The sequence below is a fragment of the Boleophthalmus pectinirostris genome, unplaced genomic scaffold (genome assembly GCF_026225935.1).
Source record: "Boleophthalmus pectinirostris isolate CB_2022bp ecotype Guang Dong unplaced genomic scaffold, ASM2622593v1 HiC_scaffold_8, whole genome shotgun sequence".
Lineage (NCBI taxonomy): Eukaryota > Metazoa > Chordata > Actinopteri > Gobiiformes > Gobiidae > Boleophthalmus > Boleophthalmus pectinirostris.
In genome coordinates this window covers 27,283,242-27,295,554 of record NW_026571515.1, presented here as the reverse complement: position 1 = coordinate 27,295,554, position 12,313 = coordinate 27,283,242, and the positions used below count along the sequence as shown (strand labels likewise).

Genomic DNA, 12,313 nt, shown 5'->3' with positions numbered 1-12,313 from the left:
GAGAGCTGCAAGAGCTGAATGAGACAGCAACTTCGATTGGTAAAAGACATTTGTTTTTGAATATTATCAAAATATAAATATCATATTTTATTATAATAAAAACATACACTTTATTTATTTATTTATTTATTTATTATAAACGAACTCTAGGCTGTAAATTTTGTTTTTATGAAGGACTTAATTTATAGTTAAGTCTACAGTGACAACAAAATAAATACTATGCATTTTTAAATCATGCAATCAGAGTTATGCTATCTGAATGTGCTTTTGTGTAAGAAGTGCATTGTACACTGGGCCATTATGAAAGCCTGGTTCAAAAGCAGTCGTGATTGATAATGCACACTAAACATGTAGGTTCAGCTGCCTCCTGCAGAAAACAGGAGGAAATAACGTCCAATTAGCCAAAGGGAGCGAAAAGCCCCTGTTGTGCACTGTCCCACAATTTCAGGACAAAGAATGGCAACATTTTGTAAATGTAAGGACAAATAATAACTGTGTCACTATTTAGGAAAATCTAGGGGGGGAAGTATCAATGAAGGCTTATTGCTTATTGCTACACAAGGCAAATATTTCAACAAAGTTATCTAAATCGAAATATGTTCTAACACAGGCCTACATTTCTTGCTAAATCTGTAGTGTGGACACAAATAAAAATCGTATATTGAAGCCCAACCTACAGGTGTTTTATGGACATTGTGTCGTCATGTACATTGTTGGACACAAGAGGGCGCCGATTTCAAAGAAAAAAAAAGATTTTCTCAAAATCCTTCACATCTCATGCTCATCTTTATCTCAATTTTAAATTTTAATATTGCATACAACATAGCTCATACATATAGTTACTAGGCAGGTCAACCTCCCATGCAATTCATAATGATGGAGAATTTGTACTAGTGATTTGTTAGACATCTCCTAGGTGATGGCTGAACAATAGCGGCAGGTTGAGACAGGCTCACACAAAGTGGATTGGTATGGCATAGGCCCAGCTGGCAGTCCCCTGCGGTGCAATAGCTCTGCTGAATAGGGCGTCATTTATCTTGGCAAAGGGCTGCTGCAGAGGGAGCCGCTGGATTCTTTTACCCAGGGGGACAGAAATGGCGTCCCAGTACAGCGAGATCATGTTGCTGCCTCTCTGTGGGACTCAGATTACATCAAACATTTTCAACTGTGGGGTGCCTAAATTGTATAGTATTTTAACATTTCACAACAATAAAGCTTCTTTATCGAGTAAATGTAAAGTACAAGTCATATTCTATGCAGGAGCAATTACGCCGTGTGTGAATATGTGGTATATGCAACACTTCTGTGATAGAAGAGAGTGAAGTGTAAATAAGTAGATTTTATGTTCATTAGTATGCAAATAAATAACCATAATAATGTATATACTGTTTGATATGACCCCTTGTGTTTCAAACTAATTATTTATTTGAATAAAGTAATAAGCTGAAAACATTTGAAACTGTATTGTTTAATAATACATATAGTGCCAATGCTTACAGTAACACAAGATCTTTTTGAATGGAACACACTGCACATAACTTGACTCTGACTCCTACTGGAGACAGAGCCACCCTAAAGTTACAGTAGCTCAGATATTCAGTAGAGGCAGTATTCACTAGAACTCACGAAAAGCTCAACAAAAATCTCTCACACAGTTATACAGACACAAACATAGGAACATAACTACTCAGGCGCTTAAGCAGAGTTTGGGATGAGCTGAGCTGTGGTGTACTAAGACATCTGTTGCTTATATACGCCACAGACCACAGACTTGGACCTTAGATTTAAGTGGTGTTCTTTTCACTTTCTTCTCTCTGTACGGGGCAGGCAACCTAGTGTGGCGTATATGTGTGGGGATTATTTATGAGCAATGAACACACTGGGGCCCAGTCAGGAAGACTGTCAGCTCAGATGGGGTGCCTGAAGTTCTGGCCAGCAAAACGGGCCTTGTCTCCAAGTTCCTCTTCAATCCTGTAGGGGGCATAAGAGTATGTTTATTATACTGACCACAGTATGGCTATCCTGTAACTAGTATCAAAGGCTTTTCACAGGTCCTTTTCCTTGATCCCATTAGTTAGTTAACAAGCCTTTATTTTTGCATCATTTAAAACACTCTAATCAGTGTTTAACATTGAATGTTATTCAGGGCACACCTACATATGCAGAATAAAACTTGTAAATGATAATTATATTATCCAGTTCTGTCTATGCAATATTTTGACATTATATGAAATTAGATGTGTAGTTAAGTTTGTATAGTGTAAACTATAGACTTACCTAAGCAGCTGATTGTACTTGGCCAAACGTTCAGATCGGCAAGGTGCTCCTGTCTTGATCTGTAAGACAAAAAGCATTTGTTTAGCTTTTAACTGTGACAAATTCCATATATATTTTAGCATAAAGGCATTTGTACCTGTCCGGTGCAGAGACCAACAACCAGATCAGCAATAAAAGTGTCCTCTGTCTCTCCAGAGCGGTGGCTGACCATCACACCCCAGCCATTGCTCTGAGCCATCTTGCAGCTAAAAACATACAACACATAAAATGAACGCTTTGGTTTTGACAACAGTTGTGTCATGCTTGCTTGGACACTTACGCCTGCAGAGACTCTGTGACAGAGCCGATCTGGTTCACTTTGAGCAGCAGGCAGTTGCAGGCCTTATCGGCCACAGCCTTAGCAATACGCTTGGGGTTGGTAACAGTCAGGTCGTCGCCCACAACCTGAATACTGGTTGTGGCGGTGAATTTGCTCCATGCCTCCCAGTCATCCTGGTCAAATGGATCCTCAATGGATACCACTGAAAAGTCAAAGAAACTATTAACAAACAACATAAAATAAAAAATATGTTTTTTAGACAATAAAGATAATTAATTCACTTACGACAATATTGTAAATATGCAAAAACAAACCACCATCAAAAAAAAAAAGTCAAAATAGATGTGGATGTGTTATAATTTAGGGGGTATTACATGTTTTTGTACATTATAAGTATTTTTCTCCAAAATAAATCATACCTGGATAATCTTTGACAAAGCTCTTGTACAGGTCCGCCAGTTGGTCAGGGCTGATGTAGCGGCTAGGGTCGTCCGGTGACTTGAAGTCCAGGTCATACTTTCCACCTTTGTAAAACTCAGAGGCAGCCACATCCATGCCAATCACAATCTTTTCAGTGTAGCCAGCCTTGGCTATGGCATTCTTCAGCAGCTCTAGGGCTGAAACCAAACACATTTGCCATTGTCAATAAGGCATCAATCAGCTGAAAACTATCCTTAACACCTCTCTCCATAACATAACACTGCTGTGTTACTATTAATCAGACTTTTAGTTATCATGCATAGGTAACTGTGTTCTTTTAAGGCCTGAAACTGACAGATGCAACTAGAATTGAATGTAAAAAGTGAGTCACCACTTAAGCCTGTAGTGCTCTACTGGGGCATTTGCCATATCAGCAGCCTGGCCTGACACTGGAGTCAGGGCTGGCTTCCTGAGTGTGACCCTTTATTTAGAAACCATATGGTAGCCTAAGAAAGAGGTGATAAGTAAAGCTCTTAGTGGGGGAGTATGTGTGTATTACAATGGATAATTCCATGATTTTCCCTGTTATAAACAGTTGGCATTTTGACCCCTGCTGTCGCCTCACCTTCTTTGTTCTCCAGAATATTTGGAGCAAAGCCACCCTCATCTCCGACATTGGTGGCATCCTTTCCATATTTCTCCTTGATGACATTCTTGAGGTTGTGGTAGACTTCAGCACCAATGCGCATGGCCTCTTTGAAGCAGCTGGCTCCCACAGGCAGGATCATAAACTCCTGCATAGCCAGCTTGTTGCCTGCATGAGAACCTCCGTTGATGACATTGAAAGCCTACATGAAGCAAAGGGATATCAGTTAAATGTAATAAGGTACAATAGCTCAGCACAAAAAATCTGTGTATTTAAGTGTTGATAGACTCACAGGGACTGGGAGGATGACTTCAGGGTTACCGGCCAGGTCAGCGATGTGGCGGTACAAAGGCACGCCCTTCTCTGCTGCACCAGCCTTGCACACAGCCAGGGACACTCCCAGGATGGCATTAGCACCAAACTTGGCTGATGGAGAAAGACAGGTCCATTAGTTCACTCAGACTTGATACCACAACAAGACTTAAGTGTACTATTTTTAGATTGTTTACTATAGGGATAAGTTAGATATGTCATAAAAGCAGTACATCCTGAGTATTGAATATTTTTAAGGGTTTTATAGTTGTACCCGCTTCTCGTGTTCAGTCTTCGAGTGACTTACATTTGTTTTCTGTTCCATCCATGTCCAACATCAGCTGGTCAATCTTCTCCTGCTCCAGAACACTCACATTCTGGGAAACCAAGATGAGTTTAATTAATTAATTACACAGTATAATTAACACATGGAGTTAAATAACACCCCATATGTGTAATAGAGCATTACAAGCCAGTTAATTATGCACACACATTGTAGTTAGATAGAAAGACATTTACGTCATGCCATAAAATATTTATATTTGTTATACATATTTGTGATACTAGCACTATATATTAGCCAAACAATAAACTGTCCTACCTTGTTAACCAGTGCAGGTGCAATAGTTTTATTGATATGCTCAACAGCTTTAGAGACACCTGCAAAGGACAAGCAGACCATGACTGACCCAGACACAGAAAGTCCATGCAGTCAGGAGGACAGATGACCACAGAGAACTTTATCTAATCTTATCTGGATATAAAAGTCAAATACTGTGTAAATTTCAGACTAGTGCAGGCAGCTATTGTAAATAGTTTAGTAATTGTATTCTTAGGTCTGTGAACATCTGTTAGGCTTGGCCAAGGTTAGTTTCCAAAACAAACTCATTCTTCATGCCATTCACTGCAACCTGGTAGTCTTCCTGTTATTGCATACATAATTTACCTGATTACACAAAGCAGGGGCCAAGAACTCATTTACATATTTAACTGCCCTTTTGACCCCTACCAAAAGGAAAAGGTACAAGTACAATGGTGAGTGTTGGGAACAGATGGATAGAAATAACAGTGTTGACATGTTTGGAAAAGGTAAAAATTAGTTATAAAGAGTGTCCAGAGTCTCACCTTTGCCCATGTAGCGTGTTTTGTCATTGTCACGCAGCTCCAAGGCCTCATAGATGCCGGTGGAAGCACCACTAGGCACTGCAGCCCTGAAAACACCTTGAATACACAAAGGACATCCAGTTACTGTGGATGAAAACTGCAGTGTCATTCGCTAGACAGTCAGCAGCATTTGCGGAAACATCTGAAAAGTGGGTTGTGATTTTCTTATCTTTAAAATGTAAACTGTTATACATTATGTCTAGAACCAGAAGAGCATTTTTCCCAAGTATTTTTTCTTAGTATGTAGGAAGCATCAGTTGTGTTTTATGTGACTCAACTGTTTACACATTACTGTGACAGACTCAGCTCTCTAACACCATGCAATTTCACTGAGGCCACAGTGTCTCACTCATCCAATCAATTTTCTCCTCTAGAGGCACAGCCACTGCAGCAGAGTTCTGTGATGTAACAGGGAGCGACAGCAGTAAACTTTGTGTGCATACGGTCTGCAAAGGGACCCAAACCACGCCTCTTAATGGGAGCTTGGCCATTTTGGATTCACCTAAATAAGAAATCAGGGATGCGTGAATCAACTGTGTGTACTCACTGAAGTGTGAGAAATATGTAGGTCTGAAAGGATTTAGGATTAAACTGGAGGTTCACAGCCACAACCTCAGATTTTGCCTTAAATACATGAACAAGAACTACTATATACTATATATACTATATACATACATTCTATGAACAAAATAATATGCCTATCATAGCTGTGAATCTTTTCAAGATAGCAGATTTCTCATACAGAACAATTGTTTTTTTTTTATAGATACATAACTTGCCATGAAAATTATAAACCAACAGGGACAATACATGAACCATGTGCATGTAGTGATACCAACACAAACAAATATAGAAAGCTTATAAGAGCTCAAAATCTCATCATCACTCAGTCACTAGCATAGTACGCTCAGGGCAGCACCACAGCTGAGAGTCAAGCTGGTTATGTAACAAGAATAGACAGTGTAATAGCTATGGCAGACACATTCTTACTGCTGCAAACTGGCTTCAGTCTGTGCTTTTAATGATGCCAGAAATAAAGTCACAATACAAAAAAGGAACTTTTCTAAAAACGCTATATCAAGGTGGGATGCAGACAACAGATTTTCAATATTTTGCAGACAGAGTCCATTTGCTTTGCTTCCATGTCAGTGCACATTCAGGTTGGTCATTAACATTCTGGGAGCATTTGATTGGGTTGAGCTGCTCTTTTGTTTTAACTTTGAGCCCTAAAACTTCATTCACTGTCAGGCCATGAATTCACCAGGATAAATTGATTACATCCTCCAGACTACATGTGAAGCAAAGTGGGGCTGTATGTGTTATGTAATGCAGCAAACAATTATATAAATGAAAAAGTAGATAGTAGATAGTTACATATACAAGTATATAAAACCTATAAACATCATCACTAGAAGTCCCCATGCCTTGTTGCATGCTAATGTTGGAAGGCAGCAGTACAGTAACAGGGGGGGTGATATTACATGGGCTATTTTAATTCAACACCTCATCTCATTTACTCATAGCAGACGCATCAAACACCAACAACCAAAATCTACAGAAAGGAAGAAGTTAACAAATGATGATACATTTAAAGTCAGAATGAAATATTACCTTTCTTGGTATAGAGATCAACCTCCACAGTGGGGTTGCCACGGGAGTCGAAAATCTCACGAGCGTGAACCTTCAGAATAGACATGGTTCTGGATCTATGAAAAGACATAGAGAAGTGTCGAACTTTATCCAAAGGCTTGTTCACTGGAAATCCACTGAAAGTGGAATTGATTGTTTGCTGAGTGAGTTGTAAGAGGAAGAAGAAAGAATATAATATAATATAAAATAATATAATATTGAGGTGGTGCCAAAAGTCTATTGAGTTGAATGGATGTGGGTACACCCCCTCGGCCAACTAAAGTGGTCTGGACACAACTGTGGCATTTTATGTCACAAAAAGGTGTGGCTTCTGCACCAAATGCTGTCCTGCCTGTGTCTGATCAGGTTACAGAACACAAACAGTATTGGGACATGCTTACAAAACCCACTGTTATCTACTGACAAATGTTGAGAAAGACTTGTAGCCATGACTAAAATAATGAAACCCCACACTGAGAACAATATGTGTGGATGATGTCATAGGAAATGTCTAGCTTTTTTTTTGTATTCATATCACTGACCCAATATGTGTCTATGGTCTTATCCAAATTCTACGTTAAGGTTAAAGTAGATTCTATATTCATTGCCAGCAGCACTATTGATTTTATATTTGCTTATGCCAAACTAACTTTACCTACCAACTTACTCTAAATGCACGCATGAGCAGGTAGATATGGGCAGTTGAATGGAAAAACACTGTCCCCAAAAGTGTGAATGGAAACTTGCAGCAGGCAACAGCCAGCAGTTGAAAACAACAAATCAGGCACATGTTAAGGCTCAAATAGGGCTGAATGAAGTCTGGCACCACTCCTATTGTACAACTTCTCAGTCAGACTATCTCTACCATTATATACATACATCAGTAATTTTGAGGGAATAACAGATTAAATGTAGTTATAACATCAATACAATTATACCTATCCATACTATACAACTATAATATCAAAAGAAGGCTTGATAAAGCTGTTGCTTATCAATTGCTATTAATTGCTATTTCTTATTGCAAAGATTATATGGGAAAACAAAATGGCACCCAGAGATAAATAAATAAATGAGAACTAGTACCTAGGATCACGTAACTGTGATGGCTAGTTCAAATGTTTAGTCACGTGTTTTGGTAACCTTTTAACAGTAATGTCACACTTTTAATCAAGCAAATGATGCTCATTATCATATCATAGATTTGGATGTGTTATGCAACATGGATGAATGGATGGATGGATGGATCCTTTAAATACAGTGGAGCCTTCAGATTCATTGTATGCTTCACACAATGCTGCAGAGTACATGGAGTAATTTTCCTCTATGTGGTGGACACACCCCCAAGTCTGCTACAAGCAACTGGTAGGCTGCTCTCTGTCTGGGATCGTATGAAGCCCACGATGACACAGCAACACGTGAACCTAGCATCCGCTGGCTTTTTGAATAAACTGAATTAACTTTTACATCTATTCTACTGTAAGACCTATAGGGTCTACTTCTTGGGGGTGCAACCTGAGCCCCGTTTCCCACCTACTGTGCCGCTCAAAATGGAGAGACATTTCGGCAGCTGACGTTTGGTTAAAAATAGACAGAGGGCTACCAACTACTTCTTGCTCCAGTTTGCCATAATCATCAACCAAGACAGAAAATACGACGATGAGGCTTATCAGTAAAAGACAATACTATTACCTAACAAGGTCAAGTCTGAATGTTTATCGTTTGGATGTCGTGTTCAAGTTATTACAGTAAAATATACTTTTATGTATCCACACAGATCTATGTCATTCATTGAGACAAGCCCCAGGTCAATATGAAATGTATACAAGGATAATAGCATAAAATAAAAACTTACCTTTCGGGCCTAACTGTGTGCAAGGACGGTGCTGTCTCTCTTCCGAGCGGGCAGGCAGAGAAGGCGCTGGAGTTGCACAGTGTTGGATGATAACGGGACAGAACCAGGAAGAAACGACCAAACAGAGACCTGTGATTGGATAGTTTCATTGCACGGAGCTCAGTGATTGGCTGATCCGACTGTCACGACTCAAAGTACAGAAGAGGATGCACGTCGGAATCCTCACTGATGAATGGCACGAGGAAGATGCGAAGTTTCACCTTCATCAATTCATCTATCGTGTTAGAAACACAATTGTGCGATAATGCACAGTTAGACAGCGTTATTAAGCGGGCAATGTATGAGATCCCCGTTTTATTGTGGCATTAACCTGAAATAAGGGGAAATGCGGAAGATGACGCAAAAATGTGTACGTGCAGAGGAGCAGGCAGGAATCTCCGATGCAGTGTGGCGCCTTAGTCACATGGTTTTTGCGGTCACGTTTTAGGACATGAATGATGACATCGTCTTTCACGAAAAAAGTGTTTCTCTTTTGGGAACAGGAAAATATCTGTTTATGGGGCTATGGGTAAAGCTGTGGTAAGGTAAAGCTGTGGGCTACTGATTTTGCAGAAGTTTTAGCTAAGAGGATGAAAAACCCAGCAGTTACCATGGTAACAGCAAAGTTCATTCACTAGTTCATTCTCAGTTGGTAAGTCTAATATGCCTGAAACAGTATTTTTAGGCTACAGTTCTGTCTTATTTAAATCTATAGGTCTGACCTGTATAATCTACCTGTTATAAGCAGATTTAACAGTTGTATCCTATAAAAATAGGCTACAGTCCTATGTGAAAGAATAAGCTCTTCTCAAAGAACAGTAAATGGCTAAATGTCTGACAGTAGGTCTAAACAGAAGGTCAGCCCCTATGAGGCGACACCCTAGTTGCCTAAGTGGGGTTTCCCATGGTGTAGAGTAAAATGTACATCGCATCGTCGCAGTGGCATCCAGTGTGAAGCAGCATCACCCTCTGTCCAATCATGGTTCATCAGTGAAAGCAATGAATGAGATGACGTTATGAAAGGCTTCTGCAGTGACCTTGACAAAGCCACACCATGAGCCACATTGGTTAAACTCGATGCTGCCATCTGCTGTTCACATTTGCAAAGTTCAGTGCCCCAAATTGTACTGTATTTTTGGACTTTATTGGAGCAGCACAGGAATTTACAAGTTGTACAAAGTTTTTTTTACAGGAAGAAATGTTTGAGTCCATGAATTACATGGTCTTGGCTATTTCAAATTTACCCAGTTTTGCTGTTTGCATTGTTCTCCATTTATCTTTCAGTTTATCCTAAATATTTTAAGCCCTTTGGGGGATTTTCCCTAAAATGCCTGACTAAAACGACTCCCAGTTCAGAACAGAATTTACTGCTGAACCCTTTGGAGAACAAACAAATAACGTGGGCTCTGCTGTCTGATCTAGTCACATTATAAGTGGAGGAATGCTATCTACACAGTGTTGGGAAGGTTACTTTTAAAATGTATTCCCCTACAGTCTTTCCTTAACCATATTAAAAAATATTATTGATAGAGAAATTATTTTTATATGAGATCACCTTAAATTATGTCCAACCTACTGTTAGGTGTCATATTGTTTAGACCTGATTTAGTCCTGGTTTTAGTCCTGGTTTAGTCCTGATTTTAGACCTGGTTTAGTTCTGGTTTAGTCCTGGTTTTGGTCCTGATTTTAGTCCTGATTTTAGACCTGGTTTAATTCTGGTTTAGTCATGATTTTAGTCCTGGTTTAGTCCTGATTTTAGACCTGGTGTAGTTCTGGTTTAGTCCTGGTCTTAGTCCTGTTTTAGTCCTGATTTCAGACCTGATTTAGTCCTGGTTTAGTCCTGATTTTAGACCTGGTTTAGTTCTGGTTTAGTCTTGGTTTAGACCTGGTTTAGTCCTATAGTTTAGACCTGGTTCAGTCCTGGTTTAGTCCTGGACTGGTTTAGTCTTGGTTTTAGTCCTGGTGTTAGTTCTGGTTTAGAGGCTCACTGGATAGATAGTTAGTTTGATAGATCCCTTTTATTGGATGGTGCACAAAAGAGGTTCACCACCTACACAAATTATTAGATTATTTCACCTGAATAAAAACAGGGTCAGTGGACAGATACATTGTGTGAAACTTGAACCAGGGTGCCACAGCGGGAACCAATTTTATCTCAATTCCTTTTTTATTGACCAACATTTAACAGAACTAATGTTTTTATTTCATTTTCTATCAGGTGGCAATAACACAGGGGCTCAACAACAAGATTCAGTTTACTTCAGCAAACTTGTGTGAGCAGAAGGTAGAGCTAACCAAACACATGGCAGATCTAACAAAACCCAACACCAAAAAACAAACAACAACAACAAAAAAACAAACATAAAAAAATGTTAATGTAATACAGAACTAAGTAACACATTTATACTCAAGTACTAAGTTTTCTAAATACTTAAAAAAAATATTTCTTGTGTAATTATTAGGGTTTGTTAATAATCTTGTTTTAGTACTCTTACTTTAGAACAAATTTTGTCTGTTTTACCTGCCTGCACATATTATTAACAATTTGTTATGTACTCCAGACTGACCTGGTTCTCTGATTCAGGTTGTCAAACATGGTGCACAGTTCTTTATCACCAAGAGCTATGGCGATCATCCCCAGTGCACTCTGTGGTCCACTGCAGCTGCTCCATGAGTCAGTTGTATTGGGCAGCTTCCAGGTGTGAAGATGTCTAACCGTTCAAGTATGAGGCTCTCCATTCCTGGGAAATTGTCTCAGGTTATCAAGTTGCAGAGATAGTATGTCAGTCAAAAAGTGATTTTTTAAATCCAAACTACAAAGTATGGTATAAATCTGTGAGAAAAAAAATGACCAATCAATCTTTTGACCTGCGCCTGGCTGCTGTTATTACATCATTAAACTTACCCTCAACTTTGGGAACTATTCCCCTGGCACAGATAAACCTAGTGATTTACTGAGGAAGAAGACTCAGAAGCAGTGTTTTAAGTGAAATAGCTGTAGGGCATTGAATCGCAACCCACAAAATTATGTCAAGCTCTTGACTCTGCATCTCGTGTTGCTGCAGTCTTAGAGTTCAATATATTTTTCTCCACCTGGGCTTGCTTAAAGACTGTTTATTTGCCCACAGGCACTGATAGCACAAACATAAAACAACTGGTATCAATCAAGCAAGGGGCCAAACTCTTAACTCTATAGGATATGACTGGAACGATAAAGCAAGCCAGCCCTCTGGTCAGTTTACAATGCAGTAAGCTCAAATGCACAAACAGGGGCCAAATGTGGAGTTTGGTTCGGAACCATAAAATAAAAAAATTTAAAAAAAAGTGGTAATCATGACCAGAGTACATTTCAGCATCGATTTAAAATATACTCAGTTATACTCAATCACTTGCAGCAATTTAAAGTCACCTTAATTTTTTAAAGGGGAACTATGTAAGCTGTCAGATGAAGGGTACAATACCTCTCAGGGGAGATGTCATTGTTTTGCCTTGAATGCTCCACAAAAGGGCATTCTCCAGATTGACAACACCAGTTCTTTTTTGGCAACTAAAAACACTTGTAATTGACAAAATGTAAGACATATAACTTTATAGCAAACTGTGGTACAGTAACAGGGAAACATAACATTGTATTTCATTGCAACTCATAGAC

At 39.2% G+C, this 12,313-nt stretch overlaps 1 protein-coding gene across 2 annotated transcripts; it reads right to left on the bottom strand.

The window, feature by feature from the left end:
- Positions 1 to 1,452: 1,452 nt before the first annotated feature.
- eno1a (enolase 1a, (alpha)) lies at positions 1,453 to 8,838 on the bottom strand. Of its 2 annotated transcripts, none has more exons than XM_055165954.1 (12): positions 8,623 to 8,838; positions 6,750 to 6,844; positions 5,100 to 5,195; positions 4,921 to 4,979; positions 4,282 to 4,351; positions 3,955 to 4,088; positions 3,642 to 3,864; positions 3,016 to 3,213; positions 2,597 to 2,798; positions 2,414 to 2,522; positions 2,278 to 2,336; positions 1,453 to 1,971 (listed from the first exon to the last, which is right to left on the bottom strand). In XM_055165954.1, exons 1-12 carry the CDS (start codon positions 8,769 to 8,771, stop codon positions 1,908 to 1,910), a joined length of 1,458 nt encoding a protein of 485 aa, XP_055021929.1. In that variant the 5' UTR covers positions 8,772 to 8,838; the 3' UTR covers positions 1,453 to 1,907. The 2 variants fall into 2 exon arrangements, with proteins under 2 accessions (XP_055021929.1, XP_020785802.2); XM_020930143.2 differs by lacking the exon at positions 4,921 to 4,979 and adding an exon at positions 4,576 to 4,634 and having other exon boundaries at positions 8,623 to 8,837.
- Between the last annotated feature and the right edge of the window lie 3,475 nt (positions 8,839 to 12,313).

Excerpts from the sequence above, each read along its gene's own strand:
- eno1a (XM_055165954.1), bottom strand. The coding sequence starts at position 8,771 with ATGAAACTATCCAATCACAGGTCTCTGTTTGGTCGTTTCTTCCTGGTT. Across the intron at positions 3,865-3,954 it reads AAGTCATCCTCCCAGTCCCT|GCTTTCAATGTCATCAACGG; the intron begins GTGAGTCTATCA and ends TGCTTCATGTAG. Across the intron at positions 2,799-3,015 it reads CTTTGTCAAAGATTATCCAG|TGGTATCCATTGAGGATCCA; the intron begins GTATGATTTATT and ends TTGACTTTTCAG.